Below are 23,309 nucleotides of genomic sequence, written 5' to 3' on the forward strand. Positions count from 1 at the left end.
CGGAAGCCACCCTGCTCCTTTCCTGGTGGCATCAAGAACAGAACCAGTCCTACACTCAGTGACACCGCTTCACTTCTGTACCCGGGACGCGACAGGTTCAAGGCGACTGACTGACTTTTGGCCTACGGGGTATAATAGACTAGTTTATCACGCAGCGATGTTCTGATGCTGCATAGCTTCTCCCCTGAGCATGTGTGGGGGCCTGGCCCCCATGAGTCTCTCAGAACAGCTGGAGCACATCCGAGGGCCTGTGAGACCACAAAGTGTTCACGGCAGGTACAAAAGGAGGAATGTGCTGCAGTGGGACCTGAGTCTCTCTAGACAGACAATAGTGTTTGGTTGGCCTCCTTGCTGCTCAGCCTCAGTTTCCCCATCTGTAGAACAGGGCTAATAATGATTTACTTCTCAAAGATGTCACAAATGTTGCATGTGAGACACACAGCACGGAGGCTAGATCCAATACCTGCTAGCTGTTGCTGTCACTGTTGCCATTAATGATGCAGAAGTTGCTGTGGTGACCCTGCCTGACCTTCCCGAAGGGGCACGTTCCCCAGCTACACACTTCTGCTCGGGCCTGAGCTCTCCTCTCCCTCATTTCCCAGCCCTCAGCCTCTTATGTTCGACTAACTCTGTGCCTTCCAGGCTTCACTCCGCGCGCCTCCCCAGGAAGCATTCTCACTGCCATCTGCTTGGACAGATTACTTAGGTGCCTGCCTTTTCTTAGAACAAAGACTCAGAGTAGAAAGCATCTCCATATTGCTTATTGTGGAATGCCTAATCCCTAGCTCGGAACCAGCCAACCATGAGCTAAACAGCTTTGCGAGCCAAATAAACTTCTCCTCCTTTAAGTTGCGCTGTTGGGTGTTTTGTCCCAGTGACGGTAAAGTGACTAAGACAGGGCAACTTGTATTCTAGGGAGAGAAGAAAGCAAAGGGGTTGATGATAGCAAACAAGGGAACAAAACCCAGTGGCATTTTCATGCTGTGGTGTGCACAGTGTTTGGCCTTGCACTCAAACAGAAGCCATCGGAGCAGAGTTTTACACAGAGAAGTGACATGTTTTGATTTATGCTTTAAAAAGATATCTAGTTGCTCTGCAGAAAACAACTTCTTACATGTCAGGTTCCAATAAACTTGAAAATGGTATGATTAATCCCCTCGTCACTGGCAGCTCATTGGAAACATGGGTGACATTATATTTGCTGACAATAAGAGGCACTTTTTCTATCCCAAGCTGATAAACATGTTTAACAAACTGTTCCTAGTTAAATAAACTGAACAGTGTTTCCTTGTATTTTAGACATTTTTTTCCAGAGAGGATTTATGTGTTTATGGTAATATTAATAACTGAAGAACTGGAAAATTTTCAGTTCCAAAGGCTCTTGACAAAGCAATAGCTTTTTGGCGGTTTAAAGGAGATGGCATTTTGTTCTATATGTGATTGCTATTTACTTTATTATAATCTGGCATATATATTGAATTTCCCACCCAGCAAGTGTTCCACTAGGTTCTCTGTCCTGAGCATCCAACAAGAACATTCATTACTTGAAGAACAAAATAACAAAGGAACCACAGAAAGCAACCAAATAACTGTTGACTGGCTAGGTTTTCGAGAGAGCCATGTAGTACTAATCATGCCTGTTTCTAGGTCTTTAAAATGTCTTGTTTAAAGGATTTGGATTTTTTTTTAAAAAGTTAACTTTAGTAATTAACATTAACCTTATCAGACTTTGGAAACACTATGCAGTTCACATAGTAAATTGCACCAATATTTGCCCATTACATTTATGTATAAATACAATGTGCTCTATGAACTCATGAGCCTCATCCAAAAACTCCCGTGAGGATGTGCTTCTCTTTCTCCTGCTTTGCACATGAGAAAGTTGAGGCTCAGAAACGCATGAGAGTTGTTCAAGGTTACGTAGCTGGCGGTTAAGGATGTTGCTTTATACTGCCTTCAGTTAGGGGAAAGAAAAAGAGAAAACAGGTGGTCTTCCAACATACAGACATGGAGACACCCTGCAGGTGAGCTGCAGAGCGGGCACGGGAAATGGCCTTGTGCTGACCGGAGTAGTGCTTGGATGTTCCTCTCCAAGTCGCCTCAGGTCGCAAGGTGGACAGATTGTCACGTCAGAGGAGATAAGGCCCCATGAAATAGCTCAAATATAAAAGCTTCGGAATCCAGGTCTTGTTTCTATTTTCACCATTAGGTCAACAACATGATCAAGTTGAGTAAATCTTAACCCTTTGGGAGTTTGAAAAAAACTATTGAAAAAAAAGCTGATAGTTATATAACATGACCCAGAGAAATGAATATGAAACATTCAAAATTTTCACCAATGGGGGCTACTTAGAAAATTACTGTGTAGCTTTTGCTTGTACAGAACAGATTGTACGATATGGTAATTCATACATCTATATCTCATTGTATCCTATGAGAAACAGTAAAAATAAAGAGCAAAATAAAAGATAGTAACGGGAAGTAGGAAGACAGATTGTTCTCAGAGGGGAAGGGCATCAAGACATGGAGGGAGTGGGAAGGGAGAGGGATCGAAAAAAGAACTGGGATGTGCTGTGTCCACGCACAGTTCCCCATTAGGAATGTCGACATTAGGAACTGCAAACGTGTACTAAGAAAAGAGGGACGGGTTCAAGGGAGGGGAGGAGAGGGGATGAAGGAGTCCACATGTGTTGTGCACCATGTACATGCTCCAACTTCCCTCGAGGCACTGCACACGTGTACTGGTGAACTAAAATGATAGAGTCACCAAAGGCCAAAATAAGATAGATCCTTCTTTAAAAATAGGCTCGGTGGTAGTCACATCACTAGGTAATAAAAAGTAGATTTCAGGCCTTGCTTAATTTCCACGTTTTTGGTTGTTGATGCTTGGAAAGGAATTATTAGATTCCATTTTTCTACTTTAAACATTTCTATATTGATTAAAATTTTCACTGAATTAAGGAATCAAATCAATTTGACCTACATTTTAATTAAGGACAAGCCCAGGTTTTGTGCCCTCCCCCACACTACCTGTACCTTTTGAACACTGCAAATATCTTTTAATCAAATCCTTTACATTTTTATTCATAAAACTTTTCTATATTGACCAAATAAAATGGGTGCTCCTGTTATGTCAACTAGACAGTCCTAAAAGTTAAAACCCACTCTGGAACTGCTTTTGCTTTGGAATTTGGCTGGGTAGAGCGTCACAGTTCATGGAAGACAAACGAGAGGAGCACATCCCCTGAGATAACAGGTAATGACCACACTGTGTACTTTAACTTGGCCGTGTGGACCCAGCCTGAGCTTCCTTACTACTCAGATTCTATTTGAAGGAAGCCACTTAATAAATCAGAGCTATGAGCACAGCTGTCCTCTGCACAGGCCAGTGTAGTTTGATACTCTCGCTTCTCTAGGTTTCACTCCCTGGCCGCCACCAAACCACTCCTTGCTGTCTGCTTTTTGTTTTGAGAAGTCTATCTATACAAACAGGGAGCTATGCCGGGGGTGGGGGGCATTGGGCAAGACTTTTCTTAACTGCACAGTATACTTTCAATAAATCCAGTAAATATCTTTGTGGCACATATAGAATTTTCCTGCCTCACACATTTGAATACAATGAATAGTGTAGAAAAGAGCATTTTTGGGGGGTAAACTTGATTACATTTTCCAAGGTCTAGCTCAATTCCTCGGAGGAAGGGAGCTTAGCTTCAGTAATGGTGCAGTGAAGAGGACAAAGAGTAATGGGAAGTCTCTTCCGTGATGACAACAAACTTCAATCCACTAATACATAAACCAAGGACAGATGCCTCTATTGTATTGAAGAGCAAAAGTACAGCGTTTTTCACCTACTCAGAGAAAACATTTATCCTGAATGTATCCTGTTTCTGCAAACACTGGAGGTGAAACTGCTTTTGACTCTACCAAGGTTAGGACTGAAATGACTGGAAGGATGATTCTGGCTCCCTGCACAGTGCCATTGCCCTGGAGACAGGGAGGATGGAAATCACCCTTTAGGTCTAAAGGATGGGGTGAGAGTACCATCACCTCTGTCTGCTGACCCTCCTGGGACCAGCAGTGGGAGTAGAGTCCCACAGGCTGCCTGGAAGGATGCCTGTGTACTGGCCCTTCATTCCGAATGCAGCCCAGCAGGACTTTCTCCCAGCAAGGGCACCCTTGGCATTTTGATCTTCGACTTCCGAGGGTGAGTCTGAGGTTTCAGCAAACTCTCTCCGTTCCCCTTCGGAAGCTGAAGACTTCCAACGTGGGTCCATCTTAAGCAGCCTGAGCCAGGACCACAGGCTTCTCTTCTCACACACTGCGCTATTCCCAGGCCTATGCTCAGAGCCCACCTTGAACTCTCCCGCCACTCCCACCCCAAAGATATCTCCAACCGGAGGCTCTGTGAGGCGATCTCTCTCCCCAGACTTGGACCATCGTGTGAAAATAAGCCTGTGAGGTACCAGTGGCGTAAAGGAAAATTCTCTTTCAATCATTGCCAGTCTTTAGAACTGGTATGAAATCACCTGTGAGCCAACAGAGCAGGGGGTCCAACCCGTGGCCCATCCTGATGAGAATTGATTTAGTGACAATGAAGAGTTAGCCGCTAGGTCATTAGAACAGCCAACCGTACTGTAAGGCAGCAAATAATGGGATTTATAAGAACAATAAATCGCATCGTATTTTTCATGTAATAGGTGAAGACCAAAAGCTGTGTGGTCAGTTGTGCTCCATTTCAAGGCCTGACATCATTGTGTCTCCTCGCTCCTACAGTAAAGGTACAATACGGTCACAGAGACTGCTTCCTCAAGTTTGAAGTCTGAAGTACTTCATAGAGGCTTTGCCGTTGTACTTGGCCAGTATGTGCTCACTAAATGTCACCTGGTGATCGGCATCTGGAAGTGGCAGGTGTCAAATCCCTATCCACAACCGAAATAGCAGCACTAGATGTACTCCTTCAGGTACAATTATTCTTAGAAAAAGGCCAGGCTTGGAGCACGTGCCTGTAATCCCAGCACTCTGGGAGGCTGAGGCAGCAAGATTGCAGCTTCAAGCCCAGCCTGGGCAACTTCACAAGGCCCTGTCTCAAAAAACACAAAAAACTCACAGGGAGTTAGGAAGTTCCAGGTGGAGATTTCCCCTTCTCAGCTTGCGCGGCGATCTCCAGTCCCACCCGCCACAGCTCACTGTGGCCCTGTCCCAGGTGTCTGATGGCTGGCACATCCAGCTCGGTAAACCCGTAAGGAACGAGTGAAGGGAGAATCGGACCATCAGTAAAACAGCTCAGGCTGTGCCAGAAAGCCTGGGCTCTGAGTTTGCCCCTTCTCCATGATCTGGTGATTCTTCCAGGACCACTGAGCGCCAGCTTTTCTGTCTGTAAAATGGGAGGCTTACAGGGGCATAAACAGAGATGTGAAAGTGCCCTGTCAGTGACTTACATTGTGAGTCACATAAGCTGAGTAAGTGGTGTGTGTGTGTGTGAGTGTGTGATGCACACTCAAATGGGCACAATAAGGCTAGCAAAAATCAGACAATATAAAACCAGACAATTGCCAGTATTTCACGTGGAAGAAAGAAAAATAAAGCCAAACAATTAAGTCCCTGTCAACTGTTAAGCAGGGTTGAAACAGGGCCTCTAGAAAGGACCCGGTACAGAGAAAGCATGCTCAGCACTGCAGCAGGCCAGAGTCCCCATACCTCTCAGCCGCGTTCACTCAGCTCCGGCACATTCAGGGACAGCAGCTGCTCCCAAGGCCTTCATGCTGCCCTCTTTGTTTCCCGGACAGGTCCTCACTGTTCTCACCAAGACGCTCCCAGATGCAGTGCTGGGAGCTTTAGTCCTGTCTTCTTCTACACCTGCTGAACAGTATTCTCGGTAATTTCAAATGTCACATTACCGATGACCATAAAGGTTCAGTGCTGGCTAAGATTTCACAGAATGACTTTCTAAAAGGAACGCACTGTGATGATGACAATTTCTGTTCATTTGCCCTCTACCTGGTTCTGCGGCAAATGTCAGAATAACCCCAGACAAGATTTGGAAACTGGGAGTTTTTGAAAGGCTTTCTATCGGTCAGCATACAGGGCTTCAACTCTGTCCCTGCTCATCTGTTGGGCAAGAGTCTCATTCACATACTTCAAGGTAGTAGCAGAGTGAATGTTGGTTTAGGACCCTGTGCCACATAAGAGCTCTGTCTCCGTTAGATGAAGCAGTTTGGGAAGCTGGCTGGGCCGGTTCTGTGCAGACGTTCAGCTGGAGATTTAGGGATGCTGTAACTTTTCAAGCAGAGGCAGAAGTGTACAGCAGCTCCGAGAGCAGTTTCCTTGTCTGCTTCTCCCTGAGACTGGTCTCTGCCATCTACTGGCCTCACGACCCACTTCAAGCCTCAGTTTCTCCACCTGAAAACAGTGCTACTACCTGCTTCAGAGAGTTGTTACTGTTGCGTGTGTTAGATGAGACTCAAGTAGGTAAAGAACGTGGCTCAAGGCCTAGCAGAAAAAAGGGCAGTGGTTGTTATCGTAACATGGTTCTTGGTTTTACCAGGCGGTCTCCCATCCAAGTACTAACCACACCCAGCCTTGCTTAGCTTCTGAGATCAGATCAAAGCGGCACATTCAGGATTCAGGACTCAAGCCATAAACAAATACTGTTATTAATAAAGCTATGCCAACTTGCCCTCCTCCAGGTCCCTGAAGACATTGTTACGTTTGGTATTTTTCCAGACCCCACAAACAGAGCTAAACACTGTGGTGCTCAGTAATTGCTTTAGTTAGAGCTTCAGTGAAATGCTCTAAGTAACCCCTACTACAGCATTGGTAAAAAAAATTTAAAAAGAAAGAAATTACTCTAAGATGGAGGCCTTTGCTGAGAGACAAAATGCAGTAAAACCTGGTGAAATTCAATTACCTCTTGATTGGGTCAGACTGCCAGGAGGGAATTATACATTTGAGATCAACAAATTGGATTTGGTTCCTTTTGCAACCTCAGCAACTGCTCCCTGATGGGTCCCTCCTGGGATCAGAGATGGCCGTCCACTTCCAGGTTCTGATTGACACACTCTAGCTCCATGGAACAGCTTGTCTTTCTCCATGTTTGGTTTGTAAAATAAAGATATTTGCATCTAAAGTTATAGCAGCTGCAAAATACATGCCGACTATACACTCTTCTCTTCCAAAATAATATATATCATTATAACTGTTAATATACATGTATATAAATACTGCTTTAAAAACCTTTGTGTGCATGTATATATACACATATTTGAGTCTAGTAAAGTGCACACCATCCAGAATTCAAAATCTTAGTGATATAAACTATACTCAGACTATTCCAAAGCTGCATGCTCCTCTCTTACAAATGCTTACCCACCCCTCCTCGGAGTAGACCTTACTTGAGACACTGACTTCCATCTCCACTCTTCTTTCTGCCTCCACCCCAGTGTGGCTGGTGGGCCAAATACCAAGCCATCATGGGTATTAATAAGCACAGTAGGCTTTTTACTGATTTTTGGCCTAGTACAGCTGAGCACAGCAGCACTTCCTGTAAGTAATACAATGCATCAGCAGTGAGGAACTGTTGCTCTTCTATGGAGGGTGCAGGAAAAGGAACAGAGGCACTACCCTCCGCTCCTGCTGCTCCCACAGTGTGCAAGGCTTAAGACCCAGCTGTGCACATCTGAGGGACTGTCATTAGAGACGTCTGCGTCCTGGAACCTGGGGAGCAGGTGTGCGTGTTTCCACATAGCTGTGTCAGGGGACAGAGTTTTTGTTTGGCATGATGTGCTAAGAAACTCTTTCCTGTCTGTGTCCAAATTAAGACCAACATCTACAGTGAGGCCCCCCGCACCCCCCGTGGGGCTTCTGGCTATGTCCCCACATCTTCTGCACCACCTCCTGTCCTGGAATCCTCTGGTCTCCCAAGACACACTGCTCCTGGCACGCACTGGGCTCCTTGCCTGTGCACGCACTCGGTACGTCCTCTTCCCTATCTATTCTCTAACAGTTTCATTGAGATTCAATTCACTCACCACACAATTCATCATTTAAAAGTGCAGTTTGATAGCTTTTGATGTATCCATGGCGCTGTTTATCTCTCACCCCAGTCAATTTATGCAAATTGCCATTATCCCCAAAAAGAAACCCTACCACTTAGCCAACATCCTCAATTCTCCCATCCCTAGCCCTAGCCGAAGACTAACCTGCTTTTTGTCTCCATGTATTTGTCTATTCTGAGCCATTTCATGTAAACGTAGTCATACAGTCGGTAGTCTCTTGTGTCTGGCTTCTTTCACTTAGCAAGTTTTCAAGTTCACCCACAGGTATCAGTGTGTCGTTCCTTTTAATTGAGAAATAACGTTCCATCTGATGAATATACACTTTTTACTTGTCCATTCATCAGTTGATGGACATTTGGGTTCTTTCCACTTTCTTCGTTATTGTGAATGATGTTGTGTGAACATTTTTGTGCAAGATTTTATGTAGACAAACACTGTGACTGCTCTCAGGCATGTGTCTGGTGGTGGGACTGCTCAATCGTGTGAAAACTCTATGTTTAACTGTGTGAAGAGCTGCCAGACTGGCTTCCAAAGTAGCGCTTCCATTTCACTTTCTCACCAGCAACACGAAAGCTCTCATTTCTCTGCAGCCCGGCCAACGCTTGTTATTCCGCTTACCATCTTTTCTTAGTTTAGCACCCCTAGTGGGGATGAAGTGGTAATTCATCCTGCTTTCCCAACTTTTAATCCGAGTAGTTTCTACTCACTTTGAAAGCTGCAGATCAAAGATCACCTCCACCGATAAACGTAACTTGACCCCCCTACCTGACCAGGCTCACACCCATCTCAGAAAACCTCTCTTTTCTCTCCAAACCTCAAGTATAACCTAAGCAGGGACTGTCCCACCAGTTTTGATTCCCCATTGCATCCCCAGGATCTAGTCACTGAATGAATTATAAAGTTGCTCATTAAAACTAATATCTAGAATATATGAAGAACTCCAAAAAAATCAAGCCTTCCAAATTTAAAGACCCAGCCCAAAAATGGGCATCTGAAATGAATACACTTCTTAGATGAAGAAGTACAAATAGCAAAAATATAAACATATAAAAAAAAATTCAACATCACTGGTCATCCAAGAGATACAAATTAAAATAGCACTGAGATACCACCTCACTCCAGAAAGAATGGCTGCTATCATTAAGAAATCAACCAATAACCAACGCTGATGGGACTGTGGGGAAAAGGAACCCTGCTCCATTGTTGGTGGGAGTATAGACTGGTGCAACCACTGTGGAAATCAGTGTGGAGATTCCTCAAGTAACTAAAACTAGAGATTACATTTGACCCAGTTACTCTAGGCATTTTCCCAAAAGAGTTAAAAGCATCATACCACAGTGAGATATGTATACCCATGTTTATAGCAGCACAATTTATAATAGCTAAATCTTGGAAACAGCTCATGTGCCTATCAACAGATGAATGGATAAAGAAAATGTGGTATTTATATATAATGGAGTATTACTCTGCCATAAAGAAGAATAAACTTGAGACATTTTATGTAAATGGATGCATCTTGAGGCCATAATTTTAAGTGAAATAAATCAGACATAAAAGTTTAAATATCATATATTTTTCTCTTATGTGAGAAATTCAAAGAGTAAATAAGAAGCAAAATGGAGGATAGATATTGGGAAAAGTAGGAAGAATTGGTTCAAATGAGAAGGAAAACGAGGTGAGGTTGGAAAGAAGGGAAAGAGGACTTTAAAAAGAGAATAGAAGGAAAAAATGGAAACAGAACTTCTGTAAATTGGGAGGGGAGACAGGTTGAAGGGAGGGGAGGGGAATGGGGAAAGAAGGAAGACACATCATCTGCAGGTACAAGTTTCCCCTGGCGGATGTGATCATTCCTATGGCACACATGTACAAATAAAAATTATAAAATGTTTACAATGTAAAACAATGTGTTAAATGAATGACATGCAGAAATAATAAGAAAAAGCATGCAATGTCTAAAAATCACCAGTTTTAGAATTGACATGATTACCATATTAGTCAGCTTTCTTGTCACTGAGACACAATACCCAACACCACAGCTTCAAGGAGAAGAGGTTTCATTGGCTCACAGCTTTGGCCATGATCCCCTGGCTCCAAGGCAGAGCCAGCCTGGCAGCAGGGCCCGGTGGGGCGGAGCTGCTCAGCCCATGGCAGCAGGAGCCGAGCGAGGAGCAGCCAGGAGCCGCAGGGCCAGGACCAGACAGACCACGAGGTGTGCTTCCTGCCCTCCCAGACACACCCTGAAGTTTGCTTCAGCCATCCTGAGAGCAGACTCCAGAGCCAGTCAAGCTGAAATCCCACCCAGATTGCTACAAGTACCTTTCCAATCTCCTTCACTTTTCCACATTATGAGAGATCAGATTACTAATGAATATTTTAATATCTCTGGTAAGGGCAGCACAGGAGCTATTTTAAAATATAGTTTTAAGAAATAAGTGACTTAGGGGAAATGGCTTCTCCTGCTTTGGTTGCCACTAGGCCCTACTCCTCAAGTTCACAGAGGATCTGGGATTCAGCCTGGGATACACCGCCAGGGGCCAGAGACTTCATTTTGAAAGAACATTCATTCTAGTTAATGTTTTCACTAATTAACATAAGCAGGTTAACGCAGAAGTTCAAAAATCAGTCTCTGGAGTCAGATGCACATTTAAATCCCTGGCCCAACGTGCCTTAGTACAACTTACTCAATCTTGCTAGGCCTCAGTTTCCTCATCTGTAAAGGAGAGAGAAGAAAATAAAACGGGCTACATTAGTGAGTTTGTTGTGGGCATTCAATTAAATGTGTTCAAAAATGCAGAATTTCGAATATAGGAAATGCTCCCATATGTTAGTTGCTATCATTGTCATTATTATTATTTTACCATGGCTTCCTAAATCAGAAGAGAATATGCACAACAAATCTGTTAAAAGGGAATAATTTTGCTCAGTAAGAAATATACTTTCTAAACGTAAGTTGGGAATTTTTTAGGTTCATGGATGGCTTTATCACTGTTACTTTCATGGATAATTTCCAAGTGATATTTTATTGACATAAATAAGCCACATTTATATCTATTTCCAGGTGCCTCCCTAACAGTCATTTCTGAAGAAGGATTTTGTTTCCTACATTAAATTAGTTTACCACTGAGTTCTTATTCATGGCATGAGCTACAGTATAGAGATGTAATACATCTTCCTTAAGTGTCATCCACTGAGCAGAAAGTATTCTTCGAGCATCATATTTGTTTCTATCAAGGAATATATTGAGCTTGGGTATTATCCTGATGGGACCCACTCTCTAAAATAGAAGTTGTACAATTCCAGTCGCGTTAGAGTCTGTCAGTTCTCTGACAGAATCAAGAATGTTCATTCATTTATCCAAGTTCTGAGTGCACAACTAAAGTTAGGCTTTGGGTATGCACAGAGAAGAAAACCAAGATCTCCACTATTGTGGAGATGTTAGTCACTGCTAAGAGGGCAGCAAAGACAGAAAAGTATTCAAATGCATGACTGAGACAGGCTTAACTGGCAATAAATGCTGCAAGTAATATCAGACAGCATTATGTTAGAGGAAATGTCCAGAGGAAAGGGCTGCTTTTGATCAGTGGTTAGGAAAAATCTCTCCTGGGAGGTATCTGAGCTGGCATCTGAATGCCAAAGAGGCAGTTTGGGAACTGTCAGGAGCAGAATGATTTAGGGAAAAGGGACAGTCAGTGATGAGATACTCAGACAGGACCACGCTTGGTGTAACTGAGGAGGGGAGAGCAAGCCAATGTGGTTGGAACAGGCAATGAAGCCCAAACAACAGAGGAAGAGTCTAGAGCCACAGCTGGGGCGCGGGGTGCAAAGCTGGAGGCCCCGCTAGGGAGAGAAAGCACAGGGTAGGTTGGTGAAACAATCCAATGATGTTTTCTGCATATCTATTTCCACATGTCTAGCTACAATCTCTGTAAACTCCTTGATAAATTTCTTCTGTTGGCGTACCATAAAACTCCCGAGTCACACCTCACTTTGCTTTAGAAGAGAGAGATATGACCTCTAGTTTTCTCTTCAGAGCATTCACACATCTTCTTCAACCTGGCGGTTTAGGTTGCACCAGGTGACCTTCGAGGTACCCACCTGTGAGGGGAAGGGACAGCAGAAGCTGGCGCTTATTGGCGACTCCTCATCTTCGGCAGAGTTCTTCGTCACCGTGGCTGTCTTCGCCTTCCTCTACTCGCTGGCTGCCACTGTCGTTTACATTTTCTTCCAGAACAAGTACCGGGAGAACAACCGGGGCCCACTGATTGTAAGTTTGAAAGAATTTTTCTAATTTCCTTTGCTAATGCTTGAAGGGCTTGGGAGTTCCTGAGCCTTTGAGGCAGGTATTTGAAAGGAATTCACAGTCTTTTTCATCCAAATCCCTTGGATGAACAAGAGAAACATGGTGCCTGTCAAGTGTCTTGTCTCTGTCTTGGGAAGGAATCACAGACTGGCTGCAAACCCCCCTGAGGTAATGCTTGGGAAGCACAGGAGATGCAGGGAAGAGCTGTGAGGCTTGCTGCAGATGCATCCTGATCTCAGCGTGTGGGAGTGGTCGCCATTTTCCTCACTGGTTGTTTAGACAGTGGGATTTGTGCTTGTGGGGTGTGTTGTTCCCTCAGTATAAGATAGTCTGCACCCAGAACTGTTTGGTTTGAAGATGGAGTTATCCACCTCTCTCTCCATCATCCCGCCAGCCACCACTTTCTCTCGCCTTACACAATGGTACATGGACTCATCTGGATAGAATCAGCACAGAACAGTGTGGGGAACACAAGCACACATACACCAGGAGGAAACACTCACCCTCAGGGGGGCAAGGGCAGGGATAATTTTAAGAAAATAAATTTTAAATTTCCCAGCCTTTACATGCAGATTTGCCTAAAATCTATCTTCATGATTATGCCTTGCCTCTGAAAATATCTTGCTCTCTTTTTTCTTAATCACTATGTAAGTCAGTTTTCTGTTGCTATAATAAAACACTGGAGATAATTAACTTATAAAGAGAAAAGGGTTATCTTGGTCCATCGACGTAGAGGCTCCAGCCAGTAACTGAATGGATGCATTGTTTTCACATCTGGCAGTGCTGCCAGATCGTGATGGCAGAGACTACTTGGTGGATCAGACTGCTCAAAACAAGAGCCACTGCCTTTGCGGGGTGCCCCAGGGACCTGAGGACCACCCCACCAGGCCTCACAACCCCTGAGACCAGGCCTTTAGCCCCTGCCCATGGAGGAGACATCCAGGATCCAAAGTATGACAACCACCTACCCCATTTCACAAAGGAAGCATCTTTCCTCACTGTCCCAAATCTTACTACGCAGTGTATTCCCAGACTACAAGACATCTGAGGCCCTGGAAAAAATGTTTTGAAACACTGATGCTGACAAAATACTGGTGAGTTCAATGGCTGTGTCATATATTCTTTTGGATGTAATGAAATTTCCTTTTTTTTCCCCTTCAATAAAATTAAAAGTCCTAATCTGCTCATCATTTGATAGATCATTAAAAAATCATTTTTGGTTACAGGTTACTATGTGGTCTGAGACATAGAAATCTATCTAGTCTCACATTTATGCAGGCAAGCTTTTCCAGTATGTAAATCTGTAAAATTAAAAAGTGGAAATAAAATCCACGCTGAACCATGTCCTATTCTAGAAACAAATAATATTTGTACAAAAACATAAACTAACTGAAGAAAACCCCAAAACATCTAAGAAACATACATTTCAATAAAATTTTACTGTTTAAATTTATTTTTTATTAAGTTTATAATATATTTTTGTTTTGGATGATTATCATTAATAACATTTGCAATGATTACCCATACCAAAAGGAAATTGTAATACTTAAACCGTTAGAGTCACAGGTAATTATAAAATATCTTTCCTTAAATTTGTGTACTTATTTTTGTTGCAAAGAAATATAATAGGGTGATCAATAAAATATGCTAAATTAGGCTATTATTCTATGAGGAAAGTGTAATGGAAATATAAGTCCAAAGAGAATAAAACAAAGATGTAAAATTTCTATTTGTTAGAGAATTTATTTTAATGGGTGATAAGGAGTATTGAATAAATATTAATTGTAACATTTAAAATTGATACAGTAGCTATACTTTAAAAAAATACATATTTAAAGTATGCTAGAAATTTTGCTTTTTAACATTATTTAGACTTTTACTAAAACCCAAATTAGGTACATACTTCACATAGGTAGGACACAGTTGTTAGAAATTCTTTCAGGCAGTATGTGAGTAAAATAAATTTCACAAACTTCTAGTCAATCTCTATGTCACAGAGCCCAGACCCTTAAAATGAGCAAGTTTTGAAGCTTAACCGGGAAAAATGCCTATTTTCAGAGCTTCGTAGTTAAGGTAGAAAATTTTTTTTAAAGTTCAGATTTGTGGCACTTCAATGTGCTAGAAAAGCAGGGTAACGAACCTGACCCTTTGAGATGGCATTTTGTTCCTCACTGCGACCTGGAGCAAAGCAGCTTTAACGGTCTCTGGACTCGGCCTCCCCCTCCATGATGTGCAGATAGATACACAAACATAAATGCATCACCCGTGCACCATGAAGCTGAGACACACACGCCCATTCCTAGATACTTGGAGACACTCCTATAGCATTCTCCAGTCCAGAGGATATCATGACATCCAGAGGGAAGAAGTGTGCATAGCTAGTTTGTCCACAAATTGGGGAAAGACCTAATCTGTACTGTAAGATCACATTCTACTCAAAGGAAACCATCCTGCAAAGGTATGCTGTCTTGCCCTTGGGTGGTCTCTCCTATCAAGCGGGATCTAATGAAATCCTGAGTTGCATTTTGTTTGTGGCCCGTTTTATTTTGTTGCTTCCTGGTGGAGATAATTTTAGTAATAAAAAAGGGAAAGCACCAAGATAAAACTTACGTGATATTTAAAAAGTGATGTCCTCATTACTTAGCAGATAAAAGTTAGTTTCAAAGGAGACTTGAGGATGGGTAAGAGATGAAAAAAGGAAGTGGGATGTGTTCTGTACATGCACCAGCTCCCCACAAGGAATGTAAACATCACGTACTGCTAGCATGTACAATAGAAAGGAAGGGGATCGAGACACAGGTGGGGAGGGAGAGAGGGAAAGTGAATGAAAAAGGAATGAAGATGTGTCATGTGCATGCACCAGCTCCCCACGCGGAATGAGCACATTATGTACCGCACACAGTACTAATAAACTAAGAAAATAAAAACCAGGAAAAAAAGAGAGACCTGAGTCTGACGTGTCACCGAGGGAGGCGACATAGAGATCAGGAGGATGCCATGGAACTAAAGCACAGTCCCTGTCATCCCCATGCCACCAGGACAAGGCCATGATTGGACGGGGACCTGAGGGTGCTGTGACACTGCTCCTGAAGGGCAGGCTTAGGCAAGTCCGCAGTGAGTGAGCCCTGGAGACCGTGGCTCCCACTTGACCCTCTCCACTACCACAGAGACATTTGTCCAGGTGGTAACGACAACTGACCAGTTTTAACTCAATCATATTCATTTGGAAAGATCATTACTTGAGCAGCTTGGTTCTGGTTACCTGCTATTCTTTGCGGTTGTTGTTTTGTTTTTGACAAAACATATACTTTTTTAAAAACTCTGATTTTGGAACCTCCAAGTCAAATTGATAGTCTGATACAACAAAGTTACTATATTAGGCTAACAGGAACTAAGTAAAGCAGTTTTAAGAAATCAAGTATCCATCCAAAAATTAACAAATTCCCATCTTGATGCATCACGCACAAATAAGAGAATGTGTAGGGAAGCGACGAGGGTGATGATGCCCATAACAACAACAACCGGGCTTCATCTGTGTGTTGAGCTAATCCAATATACCACAACAACCCTAGTTTACGTTATTGTTCACATTTACAGATGAAGGAAAGTAGGCTTGGGAAAATTAACTCTCCTCAGCCATATCACACGTAGGCCGAGGGTGTACAGCTTGGACGAACATCCAGGGCCCGAAGACCACCACAAAGAGAGCCCAAGATCCTAATAGACAATGTGCTGCAGAAGACAGAGAGGAGACGGGGAGGCAGGTGGGTGTCTGCAACCGGAGAGCTGCTAATTTCTTACTCCGGAAATAGCCCAATCCCTGTGATCTCTAGGCTCTTCCGCTCACCCGGCTGTCATAAAGGATTTTTTATTTGCCTTCAAATTCCATCTGGAGTCATAGAGAGACTGGCATAAACCCGGGATGCTAGAACAATGAGAGGCTCTGCTTGTTCTGCAGTGTGTCTTTCTTGCACACAGAAGATACGAGAGAAAGCAGGTGTTATAAATGGCCACGTCGATGTGTATTATAAATCAGAGGTTGCCAGGACCGATTCCCATATCTTTGTAAGGGGTGTGAGCAGTTTCAGTCAGACTGAGGCCAAGCTTGACGAGGGCTACTTAAAAATATTTTACACATGAATACATGTGATAAGATTACCCCCTTTAAGTAGAAGTGAGAATCTGAATGTCTTCAGAGGTAATATAATTGTTAATGATGCTGACACAGTAGCAAGAAAATCGTGCCAAAGGAAATCAGCCAGCTACAGTAAGTGCCTTCTTATACAGATGAATAAATATCAGTTCTCAGAAAGCAGGAATGCCCACTTGAATGGTGCATGATTGTGGAATTGAAATGTCACATCTAGTTATACCGTTTTGTCATGTTCCTGGGAATACATATTTAAAGCCAATCTTGCCTAGATTTCTGTGACAGGATATTCTGAGCCGTTTTCAGATCTCATGTCAAAAGTGAGGCTTTAGGTTTTCTCATATTAATGTAAAATAGGTTTACAAAAATAACTTAGCTTCCAAGGTAGAAAGGATGCTCTAAGAACAAGTGTATAAAAAGACACCATCCCACATATCAGTGAGTCCTTGTTGCTGGGGGTGCGGTTTGAATTAACCATCCCAAGAATGAAGGGGATCTCCATGTCCACCTCAGGTTATGTTGCTGCAGTTCTCACTCCTGTAGGGGCAGGCTGAGTGGAGGTGGCTTTAGGACTGGGAGCATTTACCTGTGGCACACAGCAGCATCTTGCTTCACATTTGCTTTCTGCCTAATGCATTGCAGATCTTTTCATGTTCCTCCATTCAGCCTGGAAACAATCTGAAGAGACAGTGAAGAGAGTCTGCCCCATTCTACAGATGTGATTTAACGCTTCTTGACTGAGCAGCAGGCCTTGGAAAATGGTTCCCTGGGAGATGGGGGGCCTGGCCGTCATTAGGGGAAGGGTACTGGCCCAAGGACTGAAACCTGATGGGCAGGGACTAAGCTGTGGGGTCATGGATTTTGGCGACCTTACACGGCTTGTGATTTAACCGTTAGACCGTAGCAGAAACAGACTTGGAAAACTGGAGTTGGGACCCAGCTGAGAAACTGGGCTCAGATTTTCACCCTCCTGATGTTTATGTGGGGAAATCTTCCCTTCTCCATCCTCCAACACTAAACTATCCTTAAGACTTGTGGAATCTGTCTTTGAACCCAAAGCAGACACTCACATGCAGCTCTAACCTCACAGGGGCTCTCCCAGTTTAGGGTCATCTTGTTCTGCCCGGCATGGTCCACTGGACAGTCAAATAATTGGCGTAAAGTCCACAGTTTGGGTTTTTGCAGCCCTCTTAGCCCTTTCTTCCAGCTGCACATCTTCCTTTCCATTGCTGATTAGCAGAACCCTAATCAAAGCCACGCGGCCAGATAGGAAAGTACTTTGAACTTTTCCCTGGGAATAGTGAGAAGTGATCCAAGGTAAAATAGGCTTGGGTCCTTTACAAGAGATGCGATTACTGCAAATACATGAGACACTGGCCAAGGTGTGATGTCATCCTTATCCCACCTCCTGACAGACCTCCAACTTTGAATGCTCCTCCGTGATGTTTTGAAATGTCTAAGAAACATCAAATTAATTTCTACACTGTCCGATGAAACAGGCATTTAACCCTTAACGGTAGTGAGGCTTTTATTGTGGCGAGTGTCCCACTGCCCAAATGAGCAGTCACATCTATGGGCAGAAAAGTTTGTAAAAGTGCAAGACAAAGTAAGTAAAATTAGTATGGTGGGAAAAGAACTTAGAAAACCACAGTTGAGGCTAGGGAAAAGCAGGATTTAATGTCAGTGTCATTATACCTGAGCACGTTCCACAGGCCAGGAATTATGGCAGATGGACCTGACCTCATTTGACTTTACACTGCCTCTAAGGCAGCTACCGCTGTCCCCACTTATTTACTGAGGCTGAGTAACGTGTGCAGTGCTGTGTAGTGAGCGAAGCCCAGAGGCTGGCTCTTCACCCTGGTGCTGTGTGGCCCCCCACTTTCACCTGGAAGGAGGACAGTGAAAAGCCAAGGACCCTTATCTGCTCACTGAGCACCCACTGTCTGCAGTCGGAGTCGGGGCTGCAATGGCATGATGCACTCAAGTCTTCACCGGCCAGGCCAGGCAGTCAGGTCTACAGGGCAAGACAAAGGTGTCACACAAAGGCAGTTTATTACCGGCGGCGATGGAGACAGTCTGCGGGAATCAACAAGAAAAAGCAGTAGCCATTGGCTTGTGTGTCAAGGAACGAAGTCAGTGAGCCTTGAGGAACAACAGGAAGTAGTTGAATGGAAGGGAGACGCCTTTGTCGGTTGATGGCTCAAGCAGGAATGTGAGGCTGCATGACTGCCAGCAGGCACGTTGGTCCTGCAGCATCCTCAGGAGGAGACGCCCTTCTCCCCTCACACAGTCCTGCTGGACTGTCCAGCATGGTGTCTCACTGGACAGCAGGGATGGCCAAGGGACACAAGCCAGAATGCATCAGTCCCCTCTGGGATTTACCTATGGAGCACATTTCTTCTTCCTTTTGAGTTGCTAGGCTAGGAATGTGTGGGTCTAGGTGCTAGTGGCCACACTGCCCATGAAGGAGGGATCTTGTTAACAAATAAAACTGAATGAGCCAGGGATGTAGCTCAGTGGTTTCGCTGCCTGCTGTGCAAGCGCAAGGACCGGAGTTCGATCCCTGGTCCAAAAAGAACAAAACAAAAAAACAAAAACAAAAAACAAACAAACAAAAAACTGAATGAGATAAACAGATCATAGAGAGTAAAGAAAGAGACCTGCCCCCCCACACCCCGCAAACACACACAGCAAAAAGACTGAGTTCTTGAATTCAGCCATACCGGAAGCCAACAGCCTAAATTTCCAGTTGTGTGAGCTACTGGATTTCCCTTTGGGATTGCAGCTTTAATTTTGACTAATGTTACCTGCCAGATAAAATAACTCTACAATTTCTATCTTGTCTGTTAAAAAGTAAGAATCCACACAGCAAAAAATCATTATGAAGATTAAAATGTTTAAATCCCTACCATAATGGCTAGGTGCTAAACACATAGCAATATGTTTAGGTCATGTACTCATAGGTTCAAAAAAAAGTAAGGTCAAATAACTCTAGTAGTACTTTTATATTAATTACTATTTAACTCCAATTATTTCTCTTTGTAATGGCTGCAGAATTCTCATTCTATTGAAATGAACCAAATTATTTAACTATCTCTTACACTGGTCTTTTCATTTTATAAGGCTTTGAACTTTTCATAAGCAATCACCTTATATTTACTTGTAAATCCTTATACTCATTTTAAATCACTTCTTAGGATAAAGACTCCAAAGTTGATTATCTTTCTGATTTTCAAAATAAAAACTTTCAGAAGTTTTTATTTTTAAGTTCATCTAAATAAAACACATCTAATAAATTACCTCTGAGCTGAGTGAAAATTTCAAATTCCGATTTTTTACTCTACCCTAGACCCTGAATTTATGGTATTATAGAAGAGATCTTTCAAAAAGATCTACAGAGAGAATTTTCTTCCCAGAGAGGAAAAAAGCAAAACAAAACTGTGCCCTAAGGAGGCTGCTACCAGAACATTCATCATGAAACTGGAGATACAGTGGAACATCCGAAATTCAGTCCGAGCCACGTTTCGAATGCAGCAGCAGGCTGTAGGCAGGAGGGAGAAACCCGCGCCCCCACGCCCCCGCGCCCCCGCACCCCCCGCACCCCGCCTTTGTTGATCTACGGTCAGGGCAAGCTAGCCCCAGCGCTGCACCGGTGGTTTTGGCGGTGCCCTTTCTCACCGAGGCTCAGAAAGAGAAGCTCCAGTCCATTAACAGCTACCCCGGCCAAAACCAGCAGAATAAAGCTGACAAAATTCCATGTGGCTTTTTACCAAATAATGCAGCACTTTGCAAGTTTCACGCTGGCTGTCTCTGAGGCCTGCAGTTCTGGACACCGCAGCCCGCAGATGGCCGGGAACAGCAAGACCAGGAGGAATTTGCCCAGCCGCCTGCTCCCCAAGGCCCGGGAGCCACTGCATAATTCTGTGCCTCCTTCCAAGCCCCCAATTAAACCATCTCCTGCCTGCAGCCTTCTTGGCTCTTTTTTTTCACTTGTTGTATAAATTGATGATTCAAGATCAGAAGCAACCAAGACTAAACTACATGGGATCATCTCCCCGATGAGAAGAGACAACAGTGGGGAACCCACTCCGGACTTCAGGGAACCCTCAAGACTTGAAAGTTGGCCCTGTCACAGGCAAGAGAAGGCAGGGACCAAGGGCGTGTGGACAGAAGAGAACTAGTCATCAAGGGTCATGTTCCTGGATACCCTCTCTGGTGCACTCTACTTCCAGACTTCCATCATTCCAGATGGGGATGGGATTAGGCCATTGGCCATCTCCGACTGACAGGAATAGCAACGCAGTTTTCATACCAACTTTCAAAGCTTTCCTAACCCATGGCCTTTCACCAACTCTCCAGCGCCATCTTCTGCCATTTTCTAGGTTGCGCGTCTTAGCTAAGTGGAGCCCTTTGGTACACCCTATGTTCCCTAAGCAGGTTGTGTAAACTCCTCTGTTTGCCTGGTTATCAAGCTGCTACCTTCCACACGGAAGACCTCCTCTGCTGCCCCACCTCAGGCTATCAAAACGTGATTCATCCTCACAGACCCAGCCAAAATAACTATCTGCTCCATGAAATAGTTCTTCAAATGCCATGCTTCCAATGACATATGAGTTCTCTTTTGAAATGTCCATAGCTCTGTGTGAAAATCTCTTTGTGTGAAAACCATTACTGGCTTGCATGTCAGTCAGCGGAGCTTTGTCTGACTCCCCTACCAGATATCAGATCTGAACGACAGGTATCTCCAATACGGCTGCAGTTCCCAAAGGCAGCACTCCAAGGAAAATAATGACGTTCTAAGCTAAATGCATAAACGATAGGCTCTCACTCCGAATTCAGTGAACACCCGTTCCACATAGATTTGTTGAGGTCCTACTCCGTGCCAAGAAATGTAGCCAGTACTGCTAGCGTACTAACCTTACAACTGAGTTCATTTCTTCATAATGAATTCCAGGAGAAACAGGAAAAGACTACCAAGATAAAGAAGATGCACTGTCAGGGATCTGGGTCTATGGTACTGGAGGTAACGTGGAGGGTTCCTCCATGTTAGATATCAGGGTTTTGCAAATCACAATAACTATCTATGTTACTAAGACAATGCCACGTCTTGGGAGAGATGGAGATTGCTACTTCAAAACGGTGGACTCTGCTTCTTCTCAGACACTCTCTAAAACATGTACACTACAATGCATAGGGAGTCTGCCCAACCAGACTTAAGGCTTTCTGTCATGCACTTGGTGCTGATTAATCATTTGGCAAGAAGGAAATGAAATCAACATATAGTACATTCAGCAGCCCTGCAGCCTAAAAATGTTAAATTTGGCTTAAATTCATACCTCTTTTTTAAAAAGAAGTATTTATAATTATGCATCCTCTAAGTAAATTCAAATTTATAAACATTTGAAGCATTCTTTCAGCCACTGGTTGCTGATACCTTTTTTTTCCTAATGTGGGAGGTCATTTGGTAAATGTGTAATCAGGAAAGTAAACAATAACTCTTGATTTAGGGCCATCCTTTTAAAGATTCAGATATGAATTTCCCCCAAAGAGAAGTAGGGAACCAGTAATATTCTACATTTGAAATTCAAATACTTTCCAAATGCCTGTAAAAGGAGAAAAACGTCTTTTCTACCATGTCTAATAAAATAAGGTCGTTCACCCAGCCCTCTAATCTTGCTTATGTAAAGTAATCTGATGATAGGCTATGTCTGAGCAGCTTCCTGAAGTGAGCAGAGGTAAATTTATTTCTTTAAAACAAATGAAATTTCCCTAGAAGAAAAAGTTTCCTGGCTGGACAAGGTGACCCCTCACCAATCTCTTATCTTGAGACAATACCACAGTTTCCTCTCCTGCCTGTTGTGTCAAATTCTGATAATAGAAAATGAGCATCTTGAAGTCAGGACCATTTAGCCGTCTCTGATGGAGCCATGCTGAAGCGGAGAGCCCAGCTTGGAGCAAGCATTGGGCAAGCGCTTCCTACAGGATGGAATTCCTACTCCCACGTGATACACAGGTCTTATACTCGGATTCAGGCCCCCACATCCACGTGCATGTTCTTCATGCTGCCACTTGTCTAGCATAGCAAAACAAGCCGGACCTCCGGCTGCAATTCAACCCACAATGTTTCCAGTCAATTCTTTCCACCTATTGAAGCAGATTGCTCTAATAGGGCTTTATTTTCATTGCAATTCCACTTCTAAGTATATTTTTATTGTAAGCCTTCTTGTCTATCTCTTTTGCTATACATTTATTCAGTCTTCTTTCCTGTCTTCAGCATTGTTCTTGCAATAAAGATGGCAGCCGGCTGACTTTGAGTCCTGCATTGTGCCAGCTGTGGCTGTCCTCACCTCAGCCAGGGTCTCTCCACCCTCCTTGACCCTCACATTTAATAGTTTATCTCTCTGAAACAGAAATCCTCTCCTTCCCCAATGCTCTTGAATTAGGGAAAGAGGTCAGAAATTAAATGTATCTCATCACTCTTGTCTAAAAATATAGAATTTGTATTGGTTTGAGAAAGTTGGAAACAGGAACCCATTTTTGCCATCTAAAATTGAACAACAGCTAAGTAGGAGTGACGGGGAAGATTTAAATTAGAAAGGCTATATTAAGTCAGCCGAAGTCAAAGCCGACTTCACTCTGGGAACTGTATGCATGAAAAGCTGTAATTATGAAAACTTGATATTCGGCTGTCTTTATGCATATTCACTTTCTGAACTTAGACCTCCAGAAGCCTCCCAGGACAGCTTTCCCATTTTAATAAGTACTGAGAATGAGGCACTTCCTGAAGGAATTAAAGGAGGGGGGA

General features: G+C 43.5%; 1 protein-coding gene and 1 long non-coding RNA gene across 3 annotated transcripts in view; one reads left to right on the top strand and one right to left on the bottom strand.

Annotated features, from left to right (window-relative positions):
- Synpr (synaptoporin) overlaps window positions 1–23,309 on the top strand; it is a 290,162-nt gene that overhangs the window by 233,072 nt on the left and 33,781 nt on the right. For both annotated transcript variants that reach the window (XM_004871612.4, XM_004871613.4), the window contains one exon: window positions 12,120–12,318. In XM_004871612.4, coding sequence (XP_004871669.1) covers window positions 12,120–12,318 — 199 coding nt within the window. The remainder of the gene's footprint in view (window positions 1–12,119; window positions 12,319–23,309) is intronic.
- LOC110347064 (uncharacterized) overlaps window positions 1–23,309 on the bottom strand; it is a 78,969-nt gene that overhangs the window by 17,138 nt on the left and 38,522 nt on the right. The gene's annotated exons all lie outside the window — the stretch shown is intronic.

The sequence above is a fragment of the Heterocephalus glaber genome, unplaced genomic scaffold (assembly GCF_053883595.1).
Source record: "Heterocephalus glaber isolate CG9 unplaced genomic scaffold, H.glaber_assembly_v1.0 deba00001472, whole genome shotgun sequence".
NCBI classification, from domain to species: domain Eukaryota; kingdom Metazoa; phylum Chordata; class Mammalia; order Rodentia; family Bathyergidae; genus Heterocephalus; species Heterocephalus glaber.